Source organism: Ceratotherium simum, chromosome 25 (assembly GCF_057802395.1).
Source record: "Ceratotherium simum simum isolate JZ-2026a chromosome 25, ASM5780239v1, whole genome shotgun sequence".
NCBI lineage: Eukaryota > Metazoa > Chordata > Mammalia > Perissodactyla > Rhinocerotidae > Ceratotherium > Ceratotherium simum.
In genome coordinates, this window is record NC_141924.1 from 22,734,425 (window position 1) to 22,761,450 (window position 27,026).

General features: G+C 38.1%; 1 protein-coding gene across 3 annotated transcripts in view; it reads right to left on the reverse strand.

Moving 5' to 3' along the window:
* NR1H4 (nuclear receptor subfamily 1 group H member 4) overlaps positions 1-27,026 on the reverse strand; it is a 61,567-nt gene that overhangs the window by 19,055 nt on the left and 15,486 nt on the right. Inside the window, exons 2-6 of one of the 3 annotated variants that reach the window (XM_014780288.2) lie at positions 26,456-26,821; positions 5,707-5,859; positions 3,638-3,771; positions 2,108-2,206; positions 1,677-1,776 (exon numbers count right to left, since the gene is read on the reverse strand). In XM_014780288.2, the coding sequence (XP_014635774.1) occupies positions 1,677-1,776; positions 2,108-2,206; positions 3,638-3,771; positions 5,707-5,859; positions 26,456-26,821 (852 nt within the window). The remainder of the gene's footprint in view (positions 1-1,676; positions 1,777-2,107; positions 2,207-3,637; positions 3,772-5,706; positions 5,860-26,455; positions 26,822-27,026) is intronic. The other 2 variants (XM_087448590.1, XM_087448591.1) reach the window with 2 other exon arrangements.

Genomic DNA, 27,026 nt, shown 5'->3' on the forward strand with positions numbered 1-27,026 from the left:
TTGAGCTGAAAAATCTTTTCCCATAAACAACCAAGAACATCATATTCTCTCTTTCCCACTCCTCCCCCCCACCCAGTTTTCACTCTTGTGTAATCTTTTTTTTGATCAAGATTGCCTTCAGCTTAATTAGCACATAACAAATTAAGTTTCTCTTTTATTGTTAATAAAGAAATGAGAGAATGTTTATGTTTCAATGATAAGGAGAACTTTCTCCCCACATTTTATGAGTTTTATGTAGCCTTATGTCTATTCATGACACACTTAATAAAATAATAGCATAATGCCAGCAAAAGAAGGCAAATAACATGTCTAATTAAAATCCTATGTCTGAAGTTACCTTCTGTAATTTAATATTAGAGAATTATGCTGCTATACGAAGTATTTATTAAACTTTTCTAGACCGTGGAATTCTAATGTACTAATGTATTTTTTTCCCCCAAAGCCCCAGTAAATAGTTGTATGTCATAGCTGCACATCCCTCCAGTTGCTGTATGTCGGATGAGGCCTCAGCATGGCCGGAGAAGCGGTGCGTCGGTGCACGCCCGGGATCCGAACCCGGGCCGCCAGCAGCGGAGTGCACGCACTTAACCGCTAAGCCACTGGGCCGGCCCTAATGTATTTTTAAAACACTGAAACAACTTAAACCTATTGGCTTAGATTGCACTGATAATGATGCTGAAAGAATTAGGGGCTGGGAGATAAGAATCTTGTATTCCAGTTTCTATACTGGCACCCTCAGAATGATGGTGAATAAATCCTTCTCCCTCATCTCACACATGATGAACTCTTGTTCATCAAGTCCTATCAACTTTTGAATCTCTCTTTATTTTGTTTCCTCTTCTCTTTCCCACTGCTCTTCCTTTATTTCAAGCCCTCTTGCCTGGACTGGTGCAATAGCATAGTAACTGATCATCCTTGACTCTAGTCTCTCCCTGTTCAAACCGTTTTATACAAACCTGATGAAGCCATATCTCTACAATGTAAATCTCATCACTTCCCTCTCAAAAAGAAAAAGCCACCAAAAACTCTACCAACCAGGGAACAAAGACTAAATTCCTTAGTTAGGCCCTAATCTGCCTGGTACCAATTTATCTATGTCTAACCAAGAAGCCATAGACATTATGCTGCCACACTGAAATTTCTCTCCCATCTCTAATAATCCTATTTTTGTTCATTCCTCATTACATTTTCACAAGCAGATCTCTGGACTTGGAATGCCCTTTCTCTTCCACACCACCTGGAAAACTCCTTTTCTTTTAGACTCAACTCAAATGTGATTCTCTCTGAAGTCTCCCTGTCTTTCTCAGATACAATTAACAACTACTTCTTCTTTGTTCAAACAGCACTTTGTATATATATTTTTTATTATATCCTTTAATCATTCTCCTTGAAGGTAATAGCTAGGTACTTACTATAGAGTAGGTATCAACAAATGCTTGTTAAATGAATAAATGGATGAATGACACTTTCACAAAGTCTCAATTTCTTAGTATACCAATTTGGAAGAATTATTTAAATAACTTTAAATATCTAATATTTCATGTCTATAACAGTTACACACGTTAATTAAAATCATGTATGAGATGATTCTCATTTTACAATGAACAAAGCTGCCTCTCTCAATGTCACAGGAATATTGCACAGTGTAGCAGAGAAGTAACTACATGTAAAAATACCTGGCAGTTTTTTTGTGAATTCTACGAGAATCTGTACGTGACTGGTAGCCATTTCAGTTAAAATGAGAAAATTTTCTTCTGCATTGAATTCTTCCTTTAACTAAATTTTAAGAAAAAAAGCAAATGATTAACAGGAAGATAAAAGGATAAATCAATATAAAATCATTAGACTAAAGAACCAGATTTAGATAGTAAAATTTAAGACCTAGCTCATATTTCTCAGATCCCTGGAGAGAAAATACTATTATCAAGATAGGTGTGAGACTTCTTACTCCTTAATTGTTTAACGCTGCTAAAAATTTAAATGTATAACAAATTCTCAGCTCTAATCATTTCAAAGTAAGATTCATATATAAATTCTACCTCCAAGGTGGTAAAATCTCCAGAAAATATTAACTTTTAACCCATGTGTTTTCAGATATTGTACGTACAATTTTATTTGTGATTTCCTGAGGCATTCTCTGTTTGCTATATGAGTCCATGATATAATTTAGAAGGTTCTGTTGATCTGGGGTGAGTTCAGTTTTCTCCTACACTGGCAAAAAAATAAAAGGCGTTAGGGAGGGTCATTATAAAGCATTTTTCCTATATATGCATTCATCTGGAGTAAACCACTAGTGAAAATTGTTGAAAAAAGCTCTAAATATGGCAGGAACTATATGCTCTGTTATAATATATAATTGTTTTGTCTGGGTCCTTAGGCAAACCATATCACATTTCACTAAATTTGTCCCAAGTTGCTCATTTTCCAATCTGTAAAATAGGGATAACAATATTCTTTTCATATATTTCTTGGGAATAAATAATAGTCTGGATACAAATCCTATTGAGCCCATTCATAGAGAAGTTCAGTGAAAGTTCAAGGTTTAATCATAACTCGGGAAAATTTCACACATATGAAATAGGGAATCCATTTAAGGGTATTCATGTAGAGCAGGGTCAAAAAACTATGACCCATGGACCAAATCCACCTGGTTTTGTAAATCTGTTGGAACAAACCACACTCATTTGTTTATATATTAATCACACTAAAATGGAAGACTTGAGTAAATGTGATGGATACTCTGTGGCCGAAGCCTAATATACATGGCCCTTCAGAGAAAAAAATTTGTGGACTCCTGAAGTAGAGAGTCATCAATCTGGACAATTCAGACCCCAAACATCTCTTTTCCCTTTATTACCATCTCTTGAAGAGAGTGAATAATTGTGTCAACTCTTTACTTCCTAATACCAAAGTGTTATTGATGAAGCAAATTAAAACTTTTATATAAAATTATTTGAAAAACTAAATGTTAATGAAGGTTTCTTTGTCAGTAGTAAAATAAATATTGAGAAGGGTTTGACTTGAACAATCATGGATTATTGGTTTCTCAACTAATGACAAATTAAAATTCCTCCACATGTCCTATGCATTCACACAACGTGTTTAGCTAAGCACCCAAGATAATGTTCCTCTATTTTGTCCCAAGTTGCTCAGAGGATTTCTTGAGTAATTTGTGACTTCAGTGGGAAGGGCCTTTCTCCATTGGTCCACAGACGTGTATTCACCTTGTTTAACCCATTGATAAGGACTAACCCACAAGCCTCTATTGAATCCACATCCTCCTCAGTTTGAGCCTTCCTTCTCAACAACAAGAAAAAATTGGTCCTCAAAACTCAGTTTGAAAAATCCATTTTATACATCGAAACATTACTGGTAACTTCTGGGTAGTAGGAGTGGAATGGAGCCAGGGAGAAGGAGATTTTTCACTTTTTTACTTTATACACTGCTATTATGTGAATTCTTACACTGAAGCATGAATCACTCTCTTGATTAAGAAGAAACTCATTTATTAATGCACAATTGAAATGAAATTCTGCTGATGGCAATGGTTCGAATTTGAAAGCCTCCCAGCCAGATCACTACAAGCCCTGAAGATCAGCTGCTGCTGACTTTGGCGGACACCATTGCATGTTATTACCCTGCATGACTTAGTTGTCGAGGTCACTTGTCGCAAGTCCCGTCCTTCACTGTCTTCATTAATGGCTTGATCTGCATGCTGCTTCACGTTTTTTCTCAGTCGTTTAGATTTACACTGAATTTCGGTTAACAAACCTGAAAAAATAAAAATAGAGACTTCACCAACCACAGGAAGTGCTGTTGGGTATGTGGTCACCAGGCAGCTGCTGTGTAGTTGGCTCAGAAGATCTCCTATGCAATTAGCTCCTAGACACAGAGCTAATTCTAGCCCTTCGGACGTTTTAAGACTTGGTCTTGAACAAGAAATTTATCCTCCGTGAGTCTCAGTTTCTTCATTTGTAAAATGGGAATATCTATCTTAACATAGTTTTGTGTAAATTAAATATAATCAGATCATTTTTTAAAATGAGCTTTATACAAAGGATTTGTAATACCAAACCATTGTACAAATGCAAGGTATTCAGTCAATAAAAAGGTGAGTGACACTCTCTCTATTCCTGGTCTAGGAGACCTTGAAAGCTAATGTTTCAAAACATGGTAGTATTATTATTTTTCATCCCTGTTTACATAACTGTACCATAAGAAATATATTCAATTTCATATTAAACACATAAGTAAACATGTTGAATAAAATAAAAATCAACATCCTTTAGGGAAAATTTTTAAATTGTGTTAATTTTCAGAACCGTATAAATTATTGAGAACATAGATTACAACAAAAATAACTCAAGGAGGCTTTGAAATTTTCTTCTGAGTAATCACACAATATCATCATTAATTTACACTTACACAGAGCTATAAAATATAATGTAGAACCATCTTCCATATTCCCATTTAACTTCCTTATTCTCTTAATGTTAATGAACCAAAGTTCCAGCAATTTCTTTGTCCAGGGAATTTATTTTATAAGAGCCTATGAAAGCTCTGCATCTGTTACTGGACAAGTCTGTGTTCATAAATAATATTACAGACTCTTGTATATGGAGTCATGAAAAACATCCTCAGTGCTTCAGTTGAAACAAGTTCATATTTAAGTGATGAGCAACATGAACTACCCAGTATCGAAGTAAGTGTTTCCATTGCAAGATTGGATTCCAGCAGCCGCCTCTACCACAGTCTCTTGTTTCACATATGCTGAGAGGAGATTGTGATCAGCCACTATAAACTTTCATCCACCCAGAACTGGATTATTTACACTGACCTATTTTTCCCCTTCCTGCACACATTATTTCTTTGAGTCCATCCCAGTTGCCTGTACAGTTTGGGAACAATAGAACCGGAGTCACTTTCCAAAGGCTTTTATTTCATGTGGCATTCCCTCCCTAAATGTATCATCTCCTTGGTGACATTTGTTTGTCTATTTGTGTTTTGAGGAGGAACAGGACATATCTCATAATCTGAGTGGTCTGTAGAGTTTGCAGAATGAAAAATTAATTGTGTTATATAATAGAATGCATCCAACTTTTAATGGAGATTACGGTTCCTCACAAAGCCAGCAGTTAATACAGTGTCTCTTTATCAGATCAAAGGACCAAATTATATTAAAACTCGGAGTAGTTAATTTCCTGTGTAAACCTATACAAATTGATTCAAAGCTGCACTAAGAGAAGGATTCTTAATAAAATGACTTGGTTTAAAACTCTATTTAGACAATTCAGAGGCAGTTATACCTTATAAAGCATTCTTATTTTTTCCCACAACTGTGAATTTTTATGCTAATTAAACAACAAATCATAAGGATATTAAATCAAATTTGGAGGAAAGTTAAAGACTGTCATTCTTGGTAGCTTATTAAAACACATTATTTTAACTGTATGTTAATGCCGCTTCATTCTGCGTATAATTCATTGCAACAATAAATAACAAAACACGTCCATTTCTTTCAGGTGAATAAAATGCTCTTTAACTGACAGTTCAGACAATTTCAGTGGCTCATTACCCTTTTCAAGAACTTAGATGGCTTAGTAAATCCCTTCTTTGTATGTGAAGTACCATTCTAATCATATGAGTTACCTGACATCTGCCTCCTTAAGAGATTTTTAGTGGAATTTAATTGCTTGATGCAAATACCTGTATACATACATTCAGCCAACATTCCCATCTCTTTGCATTTCCTTAGCCGACACTCTTGGCACTTTCTTCGCATGTACATGTCCATCACACAGTTGCCCCCGTTTTTACACTTGTACACGGCATTTTTGGTAATGCTTCTCCTGAAGAAACCTATGGAAGAAATACAGAAAGGAGTAAAAAGGCTCCTAACAACTTCTACTTGGGAAAACACATAAGGATTGAGAGAAGCCAGAGCATTTTCTCATGAACTCCTGGAGAACACCCAGGCAATCCTTGAGCATCCTGGTGACAAAGGTGCTTTCAACTGCACTGCCTCTTCAGGAAGGCTACTGTTTTTAATTTATCTCTCAAAAATAAAGACGTTTGAATAATAGCCTCTCTTAGGAAAAATCTTAGTTTGTTGCTTAGATTACTTTCATTACATCTTTATTGGGAGGAAATTATGTGCCAGTGAGCTCTATGTGTTGGTGGTACAAAGGCAAATAAGTCATCTCTGCTCTCTTACAGTTTATAGGCTGGTTGAGGGCAAAGCCATGCAAACAACAAAACAAGTGAAATTCAGTGTTCCTGGGCTGTGGTAGGGCAGAGGACTAGGGCAGAATGGTCAGTTCTGGATGAAAATGTCAGACTTGGAAGTGAGTGTTGAGCTAAGTCTTAGAAAATGAGTTGCTGTTTACCAAGCAGACGGGGAGAGGTCACATTCAAGGTTTCAATTTAGTACTTAATATGCCCAGTTTGGTGTAATAATAAAAATGCCAACTGTGATTTAAAAGCAAACATCTCCCCTGAGAAGGTGGAACCACAGCTGCAGCCTGCCACAGTTAAGCTGTTCTAGAGTCTGGGAGGGATGTGACTGGCTTCCTTTCTGCTTCTTCTTTTCTCCACTCTCCACCTCTACTCTCTCCCCTCTATCTGGCGACCCACAGGTCCTAATACTTCCAGAGTCAATGTGGAGTGGGGAATAAGGAGAGGATGGTGGGAGGTGAGGGAAGAAGCGACAGGAAAGCACTTACTTGCCTGTTGTTAGAAGCTGGCTTATGCCCGGCAAGTTTCTGTAACTGATTCTCCCTTGAGTTGAGTTCTTTAGAGAATTCCTCCCATCATTGGGATACTTTTCTCTGCAATTCCTTGATGAGGCCAAAAACATCTCTATTCTAGCCCATGGCTTGTTTCTTCTTCTTCAGCATCTAGAAATTTGGCAATTCACCTCCGTCCTCTTGACTCCAAGGTCCCTCCATGTGGCCCTCTCAGCATGGACTTAAGATAACCCCATGCGGGCTTTCTCTGGTCCAACAAACTGTGGGGCAGAGAACTCTCTCCCACTTATCCATAAGCAGTCAGCCCCCCTTCCTCTTGATCTTTCAACTTCTCAGGTGAAAGTCAGATGCAAGTCTCTCATCCCCCTCAGCTTCAGGGGATACATACCAGTCTCCTCAAGCGATGCTGTTGAAGGCCCTTTCATTGCGCCTCGGGCAGCAGGGCCTCCTTAGTATATAGATTTTACCTGGGGAAGGGGGGACACCTTTTCCTAATTCTTACAAAAGTACTATACTTCCCAGTGGTGACCCCCAGGGGGAGACACCCACACCCTACCTCCACTGCTTTGCAATGATGATGTGAGATTCATAGCACACTAGTCACATGCTCCAAAATCTCTGAAGACTGATCTATAACTTCCAACTCCTGCTCACTTCATACCCTCAAAGTAGGTGAGGTATTTAACTCGTTCGTCACTGCCCACTGCAAGACATGCTCACTTTGGAATGTAGTTAGCATCTTTGTGCTTCTGTCAAAATTGAGACAGTAAGAGTCCTTCCTATTTTAACAACCTGTTGGAATAATATCTAACACTTATTAAGCACTCACTAGCTGTTGTTCTAACCACTTTACCTGCATTTAGTTATCCACTCTTCAAATTGATTTTATAATGAAGATAATATTATATATCCTTATATTATAGATGAAGAAAAAAAGACACCGAGAGGTTGGATAACTTGGCCATGATCATATGGTTAATAAGTGAACTAGGAGGATTCAAACATAGGCGGTCATGCACCAAAGCCCACACTCTTAACCACTATATTATAACTATAATTGCCTCCCTTGTGTCACAAGAGAGTAGAATAACTTAATATTTAAGTACCTACTCTCTGAAAGCTGCATTCTCTGACCTGGGAGATACCAAGATGAATAAGACATTTCTTGTCCTCAGAGCTTCCAACTTAGTGAGAAGACAAAGAGGTAAATTCCCAGCATAATAGAAGACAGAGTGATAGGATAGCTAATTAAGTAATAAATTTTTGGCATGTAGATGAAAAAGTGATCATTTCAGGGCTACACTATATGCTTGTGAAGGTTGTGCCAAAAGAGGGGGCAGCAATTCCATCATAGACATGGAGATTTACACATTGGTTATGACAATTTTTCCAGCAGTAGGTAATAAAACATTGTCTTAGTAAAGTACATATAATATGACAGTTTCCCAACAGATAGAAAACAAGTGTGTTGAGGAAAAGGCATTAAATGGTCTGGGAATGGCCCTGATTAATTCTGAGTAGGGGAAATCAGAGAAGAATTCATGAAGGAAGTGTCATTTAAGCTAGACCTTGGAGAACAAGTAGGATTTTGAAACAGGGACTACGAGGGAGGAAGGACATTCTGGGAAATGAGCAAAGGCTGGGAGTTATGGAAATTCCAAGGAAGGGTAGATAATTCATCTTGATAGGAGGTTAGAGTATGGGGAGAATTAGTGGGAGATGGGTCATGGCATGTAGTGGGACAGAATACGGTTAAATGTCCTTGAACACCAAGCAAAGGAGCTGAGTCTTTACTGTATAGAAAGAGAGAAGTCATCAAAGGGTTTTGGCAGGGGAGGGTATGACCTAACCTGCATGTTGGGAAGAATCCTTGGTGCAAGATGAAGAAAGGTGGAACAGGGAGACTGGAGACTGTTACCAGCCAAGAGGTGATAAATGCCTGAACTGATGGGAGGTGGTGAGAACAGGGAGGAGGAAACGGAGGAACATTTAAGACTTTGTAACTAACCAAACCTGAAAGCGGAGGCTGAAGGAAAAGTTAGAGATGTCAAAGTTAAGAAAGTCAGAGACTTGCTTGTGAACTTGTCAGCTGGTGTAACTTTCAATAGGAAAGATCTTACCATTCTCCTAAATGTCAAATTCAACCACAGAAAGTTTTAAAAAAGACTTTATGCTTCAGATCAATGTTGATATTGGGAGTGCAAACACCAAAGCATGCATTTAAAAAGAGACTATAGGCAAAAAAGAATTTTTTTCCTGATACCAAATCATTGAGCTCAATGACCACTTTAGCCTACCTGAGTCAATCTTCCTACTAACCTTCGCTCCGCCCACAAACAATTCCCCTAAAACCGTCATAGATACTGATAGCTCAATAGTTAACAGAAATAGAACTTCTTATTCTAAGATGAGTCAAAGGAACAGTGGTAGGACAATTCTGCAGGTTTTTTTACTCTGGTATTAACTGAGAAAGAAAATATCATCTCAATAGCTGAATTAATTAGCTTTCATTCTGAGGTGGCAACACAATATTATCATTATATCACTTAAATATGAGTACATATACTGTATTTATACTTATGCAAATCTATCCGTACACATACCTCTGCCTCTATCTTGTGCATATTCAACAATGCCCATATCAGAAAAGTCATTGGAAAATGAATGGAAAGGAAATTCACTGAGGAATAGAGGCTCCCTGGTAATAAAAGATAAGTAGACAGGACTGGCATTGCCATCTGAGGAACGTGTAGCTGGGGGGGGGCGGTGCTGGTTCCTGGAGTGGCAGGAAAATAGCTATAGAATGCTAAAATGGATCCATCAAATATGCCGAATATCACACATCCTGCTTTTCTGCTTCTTTATAGAGAAGGAACCCACATACCACACCCTAGTCCCAACTCATATATACACACATGTGCATGTGTATACATACGCGCACATACAAACGCACAAGCACAGGCACACACCAGACTCCAGTGACTGACAGTAGGCTGCCCATTACTTTGAAATCAATAAAATATTCGTTGTTTAAAACCTTAAGGGTCTTCATGCTTTTTTATTTATTTATTTATTTATCTTGTGAGGAGATCTGCCCTGTGCTAACATTTGCCAATCCTCCTCTTTTTTTTGCTGAGGAAGACTGGCCCTGGGCTAACATCCACGCCCATCCTCCTCCACTTTATATGGGAGGCCGCCACAGCATGGCTTGCCAAGCAGTGCGTCGGTGCGCACCTGGGATCTGAACCGGCGAAACCCTGGGCCACCGCAGCGGAGCGCGAGCACTTAACCGCTTGCGCCACCTGCCAGCCCCCTTCATGCTCTTTAAATAGCAACAAACACACAGTGCCAAGCAACTAGTGATGTTTACATCCAATAACGATCTAAATAGAGTCAGCCCTTAGGTCTGTCTCAGCACACTGTAGAATACAAAGGACTCCCCACCCACTTACCTAGGACTTATTTTGTATCAGGCACTGTTCTAAACACTTTGCATATGGCGATTCATTTAATATTCGTAACAGTCCTATGAGTTAGATTCTACGATTATCTCCCTCTTACAGATAAGGAGACTGAATTACACAGAAATTAAGTAGTTTGCTCAAGGTCTTACAGATAGTAAATGGTAGAGCTCAGATTTGAACCCTGATAGGCTCAGTTCCAAACTCTATGCTCTTAATCACTACATTATATTGTCCTTCTAGTAAGGAGCTTACATTCTTAAAAATTGTCCTTAGCTATTAATCTCCCCAAATCTCATACCACGTGTTAAGTGCTCCACAGTTTCTTCTCTATCTCCAAAACTTCTTCAAAAACATTCTGCTCTCCCTCCCCCACCCCAGCTGTCTTTTCCACCTCTGTCTCACTGTTAGGAAGCTGCAAATTTGCACAAACTAGAGAGAAGGGCTGCCAATACTAAAATAGTAAGCTTTGGTCTCCATCACACAATTCTTAGTCTTTAGGATCTCAGCTCTTCTTGAGCTGCTTGCCGAAATTTTAGAACTTGATAATAGACACCTGATCATCTAACAGGAGCTGTTTCAGACTATTGTTGTTGAAAAGGCAAATCCTCAAACTTTTGAGATACAGTTGATGAAAACTATTGTTGACTATTTAGTTGCTGCTAATCGTTGATTTTAAGGCTTTTTTCCCCTTAATCTCTTGGAAAGCCAGAAAAAAAAAATGTCTACCTGATTTTTCCAACGCTTTTACCAACTACAATCTCTATTGATTTTTTTCCTTTAATTAATTTTAAAAGGACTGACTTTGAACTATTTTTAGAAGTTGCCTAATATCATTCCAAAGTAGACAAATCTGCAAACAACTTAGTAGAGAAAGGGCATTCATCAAACCTCTATACTCCCTTCTGTCAAAAAAATACCATGAAATGAGAAAAAAGTTAATTAGAACAGCATAGTCTATAAGAGTTAGAATACAACTCCATCAGTGTATCAAAAATGTTGGTGAGCCTCTGAAAGCTAGAAAACAAAGTAAATTTATGAATAAACATTGCCCAAGACAGATGCAGAAGAATCTCCAAGTTCAGAAACAAGGAAGTTCCAAGTTCAGATACAAGATGTGGACAGCACAGAAGCATTTATAGGGAGCATTGTGCTAAGTCAGGAGGTGGATAACTATGGCCTGCAGGGCAAATTTGGCCCCCTGCCCATTTTTGTCTGGCCTGCAACGTAAGGATGATATTTACATTTTTTAATGGTTGAAAAAAATCAAAAGAAGAATAATATTTCATGATATGTGAAAATTATACGACATTCAAATCTCAGTGTCCATAAAGTTGTATTGGAACACAGCCAAGCTCACTCATTTACACGTATGTCTGCTTTTGCACTACAGTGGCAGTCAATAGTGGTGACAGACTTTGCTTAATACTCGCAAAGCTTAAAATATTGACTATCTGGCCCTTTACAGAAAAAGTTTGCCAACCCCTGTGCTAAGCCATGGATAAGCAGTAGTATTTGCATGCAGTCTCAAGCAATGAATATAAGCCAGGGAGGGAGGGCAATGCCCAGGAGGAAAAGGGAGTCCCCAAGCCCAGAAGACGAGGACCGGAACACTCTATCCAACTACATGTCTTGTCCTCCCTCCTGACTGTTAACAGCAGCCTGCACAAACACCAACAGCATCCTCAGAGAGGTGAACACGGAGTCTCAGAGGCTACGGAATGAGATCACTCTCTCGTCTAGAGTCATTTGGGAATGGCTTTTGTGGGAGTTTGCCTAAAAGGCAACTCTGAGTCTGTTTTTTCTTTTGCCTTAACTTATTAATAGAAGGTGCAGGATCAAGGAGTAAGACATTGCAAGGTATAGTATTGATAAGTTAACTGGCACAAGCTACAGGTTGGTGGTTTTTAAAATCTTTTTCATGCAAAAGGTACAAACATTCAGGTATAAGATAAATAAGTACTGGGGATGTAATAGACAACATGATGACTGTAGTTAACAATGCTGTATGGTATATTTGAAAGTTGCTAAGAGAGTAGATCCTAAAAGTTCTCATCACAAGAAAAAAAAATTTTTGTAACTCTATGGATACATACAGTATCATGATGGATGGATGTTAACTAAACTTATTGTGGTAATCATTTCACAATATATATGTCTGTCAAGTCATTATGCCACACACCTTAAACTTATACAGATTGTATGTCAGTTATATCTCAATAACACTGGAAGAAAAAATAAATAAAAACACGTGGGGCCGGCCCTGTGGCATAGTGGTTAAGTGCGCATGCTCCGCTGCTGGCAGCCCGGGTTCCGATCCCAGATGCGCACCAGCGCATTGGTTGTCAGGCCATGCTGCGGCAGCATCCCATATAAAAGTGGAGGAAGAGGGGCACAGATGTTAGTCCAGGGCCGGTCTTCCTCAGCAAAAAGAGGGAGGTTGACATGGATAGTTAGCTCAGGGCTGATCTTCCTCACAAAAAAAAAAAAAATTAAATAAAAAAATTAAAATAAAAAAAAATGTGTATTTAAAAAAAATCTTTCTTATCAAGATAAACATACTTAATTTATTCATTAGCTCAAGCACATAACTGAACTGGGAAAGAAAATAAATCTACCTCATTTTAGCACTGTAAATGAACATAATAAATCCTAACAATTTTTCTAAAGGTCAGTTTGATTATTTTGCCTAATGATTTTGGATGACCAAAAAATAAATCCCCTCTCACTCAAGCTCAGAACTAAAGACATTGTAGTTAGCTGTAATGAATAATAATGATGATAATAACAATAATAATAAAGAAGACAGAACTCTCTCCTCATTTATGTCAGCTCAAGTATCACCACTTATCTTTCATGTGCTCCACCCACCTCTTTCCCATGGTCTTTTTTACATTCTTTACATCACTTATCTCTATCTAAAATTATCTTATCATTTCTTGAAGAGTTCATTCTTTCCCATGGTTCGAAACTCAATAGGTACAAAAGGACGTAGAGTAAAACATTCGTTCCCAAGCCACCCACTTGTCCTTCCCAGAGATAATCAATCTTATTTGCTTTTTATTCTCTGTGTGTGAGTGTATATATCCTTGCAAAATTATCTGCATTAATTCTTTTGATTCTGGGTTGAATTTGATTAAACCCAACTCTTTACCTGCTCCACGCCTACACTTGAGTAGCTTCCAAACGTCATGAAGAAACACAACCACACCAACAGTTTTACTTATTCCTGACAATAAACCTGGGATGGGCCCTCCATGCTGTCACCCAATCCTATCACCTCCCTAGTCAGCGCCCTCTCCCACTCTCCTAGACTTGGTTACAACTTTCCTTCTCTCTTCAATCTCCCAGCACCACTTCCCCACCTCTGACTCTCAGCTGATGACTGAGTTTATTTGATTGAGAAAATTGAACCTATCAAAAGAGAATTCTCACTTGCACCAGCACGAAATCTTTCTGCACCACATAATCTGCCTCCCTTCCTTTTATTAAAGATGGTCGTCTTCTAAGGCAATCCCACTTTAAAAAAAAAAAAAAAACCTCCCTTGAACCCCTCCATCTATTGCCCTATTTCTCTGCTCCTCTTTATGGCAAACCTTCTTGAAAGAGTAGTCCATATTCACTTTCTCTGCTTAATCTCCTCCCTTTTTCTCTTGAACCCATGCCAATCATGCTTTCACCCCTACCATGCCACTGAAAAGGACCCTCCCCTGTGCTTCAATTCTCAGTCCTCACCTTCACTGAACGCCCTTGGTGTTTGACACAATTGAGTGCTTCCTCTCTCTTGAGTCACTTTCTTCCATTGGCCTCCACGAGTCCACTCTCTTTGTTCTCCTTCTTCCTCATTGGTCCCTCCTTCTCATTCTCCTTTTTTAATTCTTTCTGACTTTCCCAACCTCTAAATATTCCAGTATCCCAGGGTTTAGTCCTTGGACCTCTTCTCTAACTAAACCCTATGGAATCTCATCCACCCCTTTGACTTTAAATACAATATAATCACATTGATATACTGATACCTCTCAAATTATTTCTCCAGCCCAGGCCTCTTTCACAAACTCTAGACGCAGGAACCCGACCTCCTACTCATCTTCTCCTCTTGGATATCTCAAAGGCACCTTAAACTTCACCTGTCCAGAATGGAACCTCTGCTTTTACACTCTCAATCCTGCTCCTCCCCAGTTTTCCCATCTCAGTAGACCCCACATCAGTCTCCCTGTTGCTCAGACCAACATCATTGGAGTCATTTTTATCTCTTCTTTCTCTCCCATCCCACATCTAAACCATCAGCAAATCCCATTTAATTTTCTTTTGTCAAACTTTGTTTTATTCACTGCTATACCCTTAGGGTCAAGAATGGTGCCTGTACCTACCAGGCACTCAATGAATATTTTTCGAATGAATGAAGGGAGAGAGTCTACATACTATTAATAGGTATGTCATTAGCTTTGGTAGGTCAGAAATTAAATGTTCAATAATAACATGATTGTATGGTGTAGCATCCTTCCTGTGAGATGGACAGGTTTCTAAACTTCAAATAGATTCCCAATCAAAACACACCTTTGCTTCTTAGCCTCTCCCTGCATCTTTCAATTGAGTTTCTCAAATTATATCTTTTAATGCTGATATGGACCACAATTAGAAATGAAGATACTTAGATGCCTTATTTTTCTCCCTAATCAATAATACTATTTAGATATCCAATTTTTAAATTGTTTTTATTTTGCAACTAAAAAGCTAGAACTTAATTTTCCTTTACACGGATCTGACATTTTGAAATAACAAAGCATATTATATTAGCTGACAATGTGTATCCTAAGATTTCCCAGAATGGTTATACACACAGCTCATCTAAAACCTGAGCAAAATTAAAAGTCAGTATAAGATTTACCTGACAGAATGTGAATTTTTTCACTTCCTCTGCTTGTCAAAGCTAGGCAGATTTCATCAAGTGAATAAAAGTACAATATTTTTGTTAATTCATTTATTTATAGAATAATAAAATAAGAAGATAATATTTCTTTATATTTACTAAAATTCATACTTGAAGTTTAAAAAAATTTTCACCTTTACTCATATCTTGTTAAAATGTGTGATAATTAACAAACAAGATCCTGTCTATAAAATACATAAATATAAATAAACATTTCTATATTTGATACTGTTCTTTATTTTTAAAAATGATATGACTGGTGGTTGTCATTTCTACAAGTGTAAGGGGCTGACAACCTTACTTAGTTATTAAAGGATGTTCTATTTTGTACACAAGTGTATGTTGTTTACTGATTTTGGAAAGTATATTGGTGGAGGACACCAGGAGACCATTCTTTCAAACAACCAATGGATTTGCATTTGCCATCATCTAGGCTTTGTTTGTTTTTTTCTTTGTTAGTGTGCTTTTTCCCACACGCAGAAGTGACTTTTAAAATGTTGGCTTTCCTTGCATGTACTTTAGTGCTGAATGTCTTTGAAATGTCATTGACAGCAAGATGAAGGGCAGGATGGTACAGAGGAAAACGTGTAGCTCAAGAGTCCTGCAGATTTGAGTACCAATTCTAGTCCATTCTTTCATAGTGGGGAGACTTGGGCAAGTTTCTGAGTGTTGGTATCTTTGTTTGCAAAAAGGAGATAATAGGGGCCAGCCCAGTGGCGTAGTGGTTTAGTTCGTGATCTCCACTTCAGTGGCCCAGGGTTTGCAGGTTCGGATCCCAGACGTGGACCTACACACCACTTATCAAGCCATGCTGTAGCAGGCGTCCCACATTTAAAATAGAGGAAGACGAGCACAGACCTTAGCTCAGGGCCAATCTTCCTCAGCAAAGAAAGGAGGATTGGCAACAGATATTAGCTCAGGGCTAAGCTTCCTCACTGGGAAGGAAAAAAAAAGAAAAAGGAGATGATAATACTATCTCTTGGAGCCATTATAAGGATAAATGAAATAAAGAGTCTATGGTGGGAATTGCCCAGCCCATAACAGAGAGTCATTACCTTCCCCAATTTGTTCGAGACGATAAATGTGCATTTTTCCAACAGTTTTAGGAATGGTAATGCGAAAGGATAATTTATCAAGTGATTCATGTGTGCTTTGTTCTTGCTCCTATTGCTTTTTTTTTCTGCTTTTCTTTCCCATCCCAAGAGGGTAGCCTTCTTTTTATGTTCACTCGCTAAGACGAAAGCCGAAGTTGTTTACCTCTAAATGAAGATGACTCTTGCATAGTTATCTATGAAAACAAAAACCTTGCTTTTGTTTTCAACCCCTCATTGCAAGAGTTATATTGGATCATCTCAAAGGTGATGGAGGTGGAGGTTAATGCTTTAAAGTTGAGGGAAGCAGAGGCAGCTTAGCTGGAAAGAGGTTGGGGGATCGTCCCCAGAGCCTGGGAATGGGATGAGTCTCACAGATGCTGTGAGTCTTGGATCAGCACCCATAAAAAGCATCCAGAGAGGAGATGGCTCTGAGATGAGGACAAAAAGATACTAATAACCACAACCTTGGAAACCCTGGAATAAGATATTCATGTGAAACTGTGGCTGACATTCACTCTCAAAGGACCAATTCAAAGTTGGACAAGGAGCATATCAACTGATAGCAAAATATTCCACATTGTGTAAGAATAGAATGCAATAAAAAATGCAAAATACAAGGAGCAAAAACACAAATGGTTATCAGTGGTTGCCTCAGGGGAGCAGGACTTGGGGTGGAGAGGGTTGGGGTAGGGGGCTTTCCCAATTATATGCCCTTTTTACCATTTGACTTTTGAATCACGTCTATTCATTGCTTTGACAAAAATATTTATTTTTAATAAAATAATTCATTTTTAAGTGATAAAGTTGTCTAAAGGAGTTGAAAGCAAAAATCCACTGACACCCTCTTGGGTGTCTGCTGGGAGGATGAGGGAAGGGCCAATGATGCTCTGCAGAAGCTTGGCCCTGTGTGTCTTTAAAAGCCATTTAAACTCCCAGGTAGGCAAACACCCAGGAGCTGGAGGCTTACACCGACTAGAGTTTCTTTTAGTCACTATGTACATATTTACATATTGCTTCTATATTTAGTTTAAATGTTTTTACTAGTTTAAATCTAATTTTTATTGTCTTAGGTTTGTCTTGCATCATCGCTATATATTTATTTGAAATATCAATTTTTATCCATTGGAAATCATCTTTTTATTTATTTTTTCTGTATGTTCTTTTAGATATTATTTTATTGCTTTCATATTTTTTAATCTTTTTGTTTTTCTGTTTTCTGTTTTTGTCTATTTTAGCTCGGTTATGTAAACTTCGTTTACAAAAAATAAGTTTTCCTGCTTTGCTTTAAAATAGTGACTATAAGAGCAGGACTTTTGTCTGTTTTGTTCATACCTGCATCTCCTATGCTCAGAGTAGTGCCTGGCATATAGTTGGTACTTAATAATATTTGCTGAATAAAGAATTGAACTAATTAAAAACCGCAGGAGCTGGAGGCTTAATTAATTAATAAAAGAGAGATAGTTTTGAAAATAGTGTATGATCCAAATTATTCTTCTGGATGAGCAGAAGAATAACAATTATAAAATAATAAGAATTCATCCAAAAAATTACAATAGCTAATGCTTATTGAGCACTAAAGTGTACAGAGCTAGATGTTTTAAAAAAAAAAGTCTCATTTTTTCTTCACAACAATCCAATGGTAATAGTAATAAGAGAGGACATTTATTGAGGGTTTACCATTGGCAAGTACTATTTTAGTTACTTTCCACACATCACCTTATCTAATTCTCCCAATATCCCCTGGATACCTACTTCAAAGTGTTGTCCTGAAGATTAAATGAGTTAGTACATGTAAAGCCCCCAGATAAAGCCAGCACATAATAATCACTTGATGTATGTTATCTATCTATCAATGTCATCATCATCACCATCATCATCATCTCACCCTCCTCCTCATCATCTTTATTATTATCTCCATTTTACAAGTGAGGAGTCTGAAGCCCAGAGGCATTAAGTAACTTGAAACAGCTGGGAAGAGAATCAGCTGGGGTTGGAATCTAGATTGTTTGCCCTCAGAGTCCTACTCCTCCCATGATTTTTATAACACTTATTACAAAATGCTACCAAGGCAATGAAATACTTTAACCCCCACCCCTTGTGTCACACTTTAAGATAATTTGACCTATAGAGTTCATTAGGATCATTTCTAAATTTTATAAGATCAGATCTCAAAGTCAAATGGGATTTCAGTAAGTTTGTGTGCAAGTCAGGGCACCTCAGCCCTGACCCATAAACAAAGGGCACGCTGGAAACACTCAATCTATTTTATACACCAGAATAGATTCAATAATGCTGGAATCTTTTCTAAGACTTCAGAACTAAGTCTAATGCTGGTTCACTATCTTATATAAAAATATGTTCAAAAGGACAGTAGCGTCATTCGCTTGCTCATAAAACGCCTTTTAAGAATTCTCCATTCTCTCCCTGATAGTTGCAGACTCTCCTGGCATGAAGATGGATGTGACTGACGCTGACCTATTTGGAAATGCAACCATTTGAAATATCCAGTCAGATGCAGATCGGTTTTGTTAGTTGAGATTTGAGGTTTGAATCAAAATTCATTCAGACATTAGCACATTTCCATATGCTCACTGATAACTGAGGGGGAAAGAAAGCTCTCGATTTAATCTTGCACCAAGCAAATGGCAGTCATTGTCACTCTGCATTATGCTTGTGTTCTGCAGTTACGACTTTAAAAAAAAAATCAAAATTTCTCTCATTGATGCCATAAATACCTATAACAAATAAAACATTCAGAAAAATTAAAATATTTCTGATGGAAACAGATATAGAGACCAACAAAGTCAAAAGTTTAACTACGATCTTTGTTTTGTTTTTAACATTTAAAAAATGTTCTTGTGTGTGTGTGTGTTTAAAGTATCACATTTATGAGAGATCTGAAGTGAAGTCATATGGCAAGAGAGCTGCCAGAATCTTTACTTATAAAAATCTAATTTAATCCTCATAAAGACGCTGTGAAATAGATATCATTCCTATTTTGCAGATTGGAGGCTCAGAGAAGTTAAATATTCCATCAACTAAGGATCAACTACCTGGATATCCTCTGCCCTTCCTCCTACTCTCTGTGTGCATCCTCTACTGTAAAGGCAGAAAACACAACCTTTGAACACAACCTTTCCCAGACTCCCTTGCAGCTAACATTGTGGATATGAATTAAGCTCTGCCAAACATATGCCCTTGTAAGACATTTGGAAAGTAGAAGTCAGGCAAGAGTTGTGCTTTTATTGCCTCTGTTGTTTCTGCTGGCAAGTTTTGATGTGGCAGCATCTAGGTTTCTAGTTGCTAGCTTCAAGGACGTTGAGAGGCAAGACACAGATCATTCATCGTTTATACGTGCAAGCTGTGGCTCTAGAGCAAGTGATTGCGGTGAAGGAAGCTTCCTGAGCCAACAGTTCTTATGTTAGCTTCCTGATTCTTCATTTTCTTGAGTAACAACTGTCCTGGCAGGCCAGTTCTGCAGTGTGGCTCCGAACATCCCCTTGGAGACTCAGCATAGAACCCGCTCCTCTGCCCTTCTAACTTCTCCTATTAATTCCTTTCTGCTTGAAATTTTGGTTTCTGTTCTATTTCACTGAACTCTGACTGATATATTAAGTAACTTGCTTACTCAGCCAGGAAATGCAGAGCCTAGATTCAATGCATGCCTGTTAAACCCCAAAGTGAAATTCATTTTGCATGTGGTAAGTACAGATATCCAAGGCGTGTGGGGTGGGGGGACCAAGTTGGTTAACCTGCTAGGCCTCCCTGGCATGGGGCACTGGTTCTTTTGTTTGTACTCCATCCTATTCTGTGCACCTCCTCCCCATTCATTAAGCTAGGATGATTTTCGTTTGTTTTCTCAAGAGAACATATAAAAAGCACAAAAGAACTAATGACTGGCTTTTCAGTCACTAAAGTCTAAGCTCTAAAATCACAGACACTAATAAAATTCCCCATGTTGGGAAAGGCAGACAATCAAAGAGGAAGTGAAAAGAGCTAAGACACGTTAAGTACCTGAGAAGGTCCTGAGCTCTGTCCCTCCCATGCCCATGCCCAGACTGAGTGCTGGGATGGGTGCATTAAAAGATTATAGAAACTCCATGTTGTTCAGGAATCCTAGAACAGAGGGATTCTTGCATCCTTTCTGGGGGAGAGCCTGGAAAGGTCCTCGGGGTTCCCTGCACCCAGCCTAGCATAGGAGCAGGTGAAATGGCTGTGGGTTTCTGTGGGCAGCCAGGCATTCCCGTGCAGACACTGCAACAGCATCAGGAACCCACCCACCTGAGCTGTAGGGAAGGAGGTGGGGCCAGACAAGAAGGAGGAGTGTGCTCAGGGCACAAGGATGGAGCCTCAAAGACCTTTCCCACTGGTGACTGAAGACCAGAGAGAACAACTCCCAGCAGATGCCGGACTGTGTTAACAGTACTGAGAACCAGAGCCCCACTCCCAGTGCCCAATCTCTCCACGATGCTACGTAATCCTGGAATTTAGACAAAACCCCAGAAAAAAAAAATTTGAGGGGGGTGCAGTGAGTAGAACAATATGAATTGTATGAAATAAAGTTTCCACCTTTAAAACTGAATTAAATCCAATTATACAAAATAAGGTTACATCTCTTGCACACATGCCTGAGTATTGTCCTCTGTCAGTACATAGCTTCCAGTTAATTCTGATCCTGACGTTTAAGAGTCATTGGTCTAGAACAGGGGTCAGAAAACTACAGCTAGACCCATGGGCCAAATTTGCCTCACAGAGTGCTTTTTTATTTTCCTGCCTATTTTTGTAGGCTAAATAAAGCCACAGTTAAAAGAACTGAACAGACATTTCTCCAAAGAAGATATACAGATGGCCAACAGACACATGAAAAGATGTTCAAAATCACTAACTATCAGGGAAATGCAAATCAAAACTACAATGAGATATCACCTCACGCCCGTCAGAATGGCTATAATTAACAAGACAGGAAACAACAAGTGTTGGAGAGGATGTGGAGAGAAGGGAACTCTCATACACTGCTGGTGGGAGTGCAAACTGGTGCAGCCATTATGGAAAACAGTATGGAGATTCCTGAAAAAATCAAGGATAGAACTACCATATGATCCAGCTATTCCACTGTTGGGTATTTATCCAAAGAACTTGAAAACACCAATTTGTAAAGGTACATGCACCCCTGTGTTCATTGCAGCATTATTCACAATAGCCAAGACTTGGAAGCAACCTAAGTGCCCATCAAGGGACGAATGGATAAAGAAGCTGTGGTATATATACACAGTAGAATACTACTCAGCCATAAGAAACGATGAAATCCAGCCATTTGTGAGAACATGGATGGACATTGAGGGTATAATGCAAAGTGAAATAAGTCAGAGGGAGAAGGTCAAATACTGTATGATTTCCTGCATTAAGTAATAGATAATAACAACAATAAACAAACACATAGGGACAGAGATTGGATTGGTGGTTACCAGAGGGGAAGGGGGGAGGGTACATGTGTGTGGTGATGGGTTGTAACTAATATTTGGGTGGTGAACATGATGTAATCTATGCAGAAACAGAAGTATAATGATGTACACCTGAAATTTTTACAATGTTACTGCAATAAACAAAAAATTAAAAAAAAAAAAAAAAAGCCACAGCTATGCCCCTTCTTTATGTGGCTGCGTTTGCAGAGCTGCCTAATTGCAACAAAGACCGCCTTGGTGCAAAACCTAAAATATTTACTATTTCTTTACAGGAAAAAATTGCCATCCCCTGCTGTAGAACATGGGCTCTGCCTGGCTCCATCTCATCTCCTCCCTTGCACTCTCATCCTTTTAAAAATGTATCTACATCCAGATCTAGCTTTTCCTTCCTGAACTCTCTCGAGGATCAGTTCTCTTTTAACCACTTATCTGTCCCCTTGTCTCCTGTAACCTGTGCTTTCCCAGTAGCCTCCTGTCTCTGACTTCTATTTTATGTCCTTTATAGGCTTCTCTTCCCCTGCCTGCCTTTAGACTCGGTGTTTCTTAGGGTTATCCTACCTCAACACACTGGTCTCACTCTATTCTCCCTGCCCTGCCCCGGGATTCTTCTCAGGAGGACCAGCATTCACTATCGCGTCATGTGTAAGGTGAGAGAGCCCAGGTTACTGACTTTAGGGGTTTATTTCCTTGACTTGGACAATACCGATACCTTAACACCTAAATGGAGCACTTGATTTTTTCCCTTTGGCCACTGAATTAGTCAATATTAGTCTTGAACAAAGAGCTCAAAGAGTAGAATGATCACTTAGTGGACAGCAATAAAAGGCATCGTAGCCCAGTGGTTAATAACAGAGGCTCTGGGGTCAGATTTATAAGCTGTAGATTTGAAGGTCTACCCCTTATTAGCTGGGAAGCCTTGAGTAAGTTGATTAACCTCTTGTGCTTCGCTCTCTTCATCTATAAAATGGGAATAAGGTATGAGAATTAATGTTTACTACTGAAGTGTGGTAAATACATCACATAAGCTATTAGCACTGGCCTCTAAATCTCAGCTTCTTTTTGAAATGATATGCATATTTCTCACCTTTAACATAGGCACAGTAATATCTACTTTCCACAGTTGCTGTAAGGACCTGAGAAAATGTTTGTTATGCCTGCCATAAGAATTGGCACGTCATTGGCGCTGAGATTTGTAAGTTCAAAAGTATTTATAATGAGATTTTTCTTTTGAACTAGATTTTCGGAACGAACTATGCATGTTCTTTTCTATTTCTCTCCAAGCAGGAACCATGACTTAGATTAGACTGTGCCTTTCTAGTCTACATTTTTATCTATTGAAAATTTTCCTTTTGATGACCTAATAGAGAGCAGCATCCCTACCCTTGAGAATTTCATAATCACAATGCACAACCAAGCTGCTTGGCCAGATAAGTCCCCTCAGCTGCATTTATATGTGATTTATACCAGTAGTTCTCAAACTTTAGCAAGGAGGGCTTATTAAATCACAGATTCTTGGGCCCCATTCCCAGAAATTCTGATTCAGTAGGTCTGAGGCACAGCCTTTTGCATTTTGCACAACTTCCCAAGTGATGACGATCCTGCTGGCCCAGAGCCCGCACTTTGAGTAGCACTGGTCTACACAGACAAGCTGGAGAGACTTTTGGTAACTTGAGACAATATCAAATAGAATAAGTCTTGCCAAAGAACTGACAATGGGTTGGGTATCAACATTTATCAAGAGGAGCAGAAAATAGTTACGTGGCCTCTATACTCTGTGTTAATAGGTTCTAAGACCATAAAAATAACAATGATAGGCATTTATTGAGTTTTGACTATGTACCAGACTTTTTTCTAATTCCTTTACACATATTAAATTTATTTTTACATTTTTACTTTATGGATGTCTTTAAAAATTAATAATAGCTTTCTCTAGATCATCTCTGTGACCATCTTATACTGCCATTCAAACTAATCGCCCTCGATTTTTGTTTGTGTCATTAACAGCAAAAGTATGATTTATTTGTCAAGAGCTATGAGAAAATGGCAAAGGTAAACTTAATATGCACGTGATGTACTCAGCTCAAAGATGCCTAAATGGAGTTCTAGATGAACCAAGGTTTGGATGAACCAGTAGTTTGAACAGGGAAAAGCAGTGGGGAACTGAGGCCTCATATGATATATGATATAGGCATACCAAACTCAAAAGAACCTGTGCTTCCGTAACGTATTGAGCAACAAAACCACGTAATCTAAACAGCCCATTATTTTATTGATTTTGTGGTTTTGTTTGTATTTAATTTTGTAAATTTGTTTTTGTTCTTTTGTTGTATAGAAATCTTTTGTTATATTAAAAAAATAGCATAAGGAATTTGATAAAAGCAATTTGAATCAACATTAGAGACACTCAAGCAATTTGAATCAACATTAGAGACTCCAAGAAAGCTCCCCACATTTAACTCAAGTTTGAGAAACTCTATATTTTAATAGTACTTCTAACTGAATAGTCTATCATTGAGAATAGTTTTCAATAGGGTGATTTTGCCCTCCAGAAGACATTGAGCAATGTCTTCAGACATTTTTGACTGTTGCAACTGGGGGGTTACTACTGACATCTAGTGAATGGAAGCCAGGGATGCTGCTAAACATCCCACAATGCATAGAACACATGCCCCCACAACAGAATTATCTGGCCCAAAATGTCAATAGTGTTATTGTTCAGAAACCCTGGTATAACATTCTCTTTCACCAATTCATAACAATAGGAGGGGCAAGATGAACTATAAATATTTTTTGACTTACAAAATTTACAAACTATGTTGGAAGACAAGACACGCAGACAGGAAATAATTAGAACATTATAAACTATGGTACTATAGATTCAGAAGATTTAAATAAGAACCTCAGAAGACAACTAATACATTCCCATACAATGCAGAAATTTTCTGTATGAGGATTCAAGCCTGTTCATCTAAACTCTTTTTGAATTCCTATAATAATGAGAGGTTCATTATCACCTGAGACAGGCACTCGATCTCATTGTCGGAAGACTTCTTGTTAGTGTTAGAAAATTACTTCTTGAATTAAGCCCCAAATATGCCATCCTATAAGTTTCCTTTTTTGGTCCTCATTTTGCCCTCCAGAGTAACAGACCCAGCCACTTTTTGACTAGAGCTACTACAAAGCTCTCCTTTTTCTATGTAGGTCAGTAGTTGGCTTCTCAAACCTACATGTAGAACTTTTATTTTTCTTTTAATCCAACTTTAATGCTGGTCATTTTGAAACAATTTTATTTTTCTAACCAAATAGCAAGTCCTTCCTGCTTTATTTCAACCCATATTTTAACTGCCACATAAACAGATTTCCATCTCCATTACTCTGCCGACTCAAAAAAAAAAAAAAAAAAAAAGCCACCAAATATGGAGGTTGACGTGTAGTATTTACTTTTGACATTTGGATGTGGGTAAGAATTAAGTATTGTAAAAAATTTTGGATGAATTTTTACAAAATAGAGTTACATATACTAAGCACCAGCAATGAACATGAATTTTCATTATGTCATTCAAAAAACATTTATTCCATATTTACCATGTACCAGGCACTGTGTTAGGTGCTATGGGGAGTAATACAGCTGAAGAAGACATAATCTATGCCTTCAAAGGATTGGTGAGTTCTTTTTACCTACCTATAATCTTGACTCTCCACAAAAAGGATAAGGATATTTTGAATGCCATAAATGAGACCTTTTAAATTTTCTTTATAGATCTATTATAATTTTTAAATTCGGGGCATAAATACTATTTTATTTTCTAAAAATCTAATGAAATTGCACCACATTTTCAAACGGTGACTAGTATAGTTTTACACAATCTGATCATTTGAACTTTCAAAAGTTTGAAATGTCCTTGAGCCATTCTTATGTGACTGGGTCTTCTGTTTATTTTTATGGCAATCATTGGCACCTGGGAACCCCACCATCTCACACCATCCAACAGATTCTGTTCAAAGGACAGTTCTTATTCAGCTTTCAATGTCCTAGAAGCTAACAGAGTGCCTAATGCATGCTAGGCATTTCATAAATATTTGTTGAATGAACAAATACAAAAATAAATAGATACTCCTATTAGTCTGCTCTGTTCCTTTCTCTGAAATTTTACAAACTTATTTTCTGTGCCCTCATAGGGAGAATAATCACATGGGATTTTATATTGAGTCATTTTCATGTTTCATGTGTTATATTTTACCCATTCTAAATGGATTGCAATTTCATTGATGCCCCCACAGCATTTCTCACAGATCTATGTTCCTGTGAAGTGAAATATTTGTTGAATATTATTACTGAATTTTTTCTTTCCCTATGTTTTTCTTCCTCTGTCTCTTTCTCAATTAACTAATGTACATGAAAATGTATTTTAAAATATTTATTGAATAAAGTCTTATTCTCCTAGATATTACTTTTAAAAGAAATTAGTTCAGCAGTTTCTCTTTTTAAGAAACAAACAAACAAACAAAACCCACAATCATAAATACACACGAGGTTGTGAATAGGAAAAAGTTTACTTATATCCAAGCTAAATACTCTAACAGGCTTCTCCTAGAGATCTACGACATCTCAAGGAAGGTGAGGAGTTACAAAGAGGCAGAAGCAGAGGAGGAAAAACTGGGAAGTTATCTCGGAAAATGGAAGAATCCACTGTAAAGGATTTCAACAACCAATATGGTAAAACCGTAACAAGGAGAAAATTGCCAACCAAAAGATGCTTACCTTTGCACCCCTCACAGGTCAGTGCATTATAATGATATCCAGATGCTCTGTCTCCACAAACAACACACAGCTCATCCCCTTTTATTCTCCCTGCTGACGCACCCAGCCGGGCCTTCTTTGTTACAGGAATCTCTGCTACCTCAGTCTCTCCCTGGTAGAGAGACTCAGCTGGCATTCGCCTGAGTTCATATATTCCAGGAGAGTACCACTCTTCAGGCTGCTGGGGGTAGAAGCCCAAGTTGGAATAATAGGATGATGAGGAAATCTGTGGTTGAACTTGGGGAAACTGAACATTGTTGTATTGTAAGTATGGTTCCACTTCTAGATTCTGCCCCAGAGGACCTGCCACTTGTTCTGTTAGGACACCTGAACAAAAGTGACAACAAAACTGGAATTAACGTCATCATTCTATAAATTAGAGAGGCAGTTTATCACATGGTTAGGAGTGTGGGATTTAAGAAAAGACTGAAATAATTTACTATGTAAAAATTAACAACATTTTTACAGCAAAAAAAATAAACGATGTAAAGGATTAGATGACTAAATTAAAAGCTCAGAAAAATATCTGCAA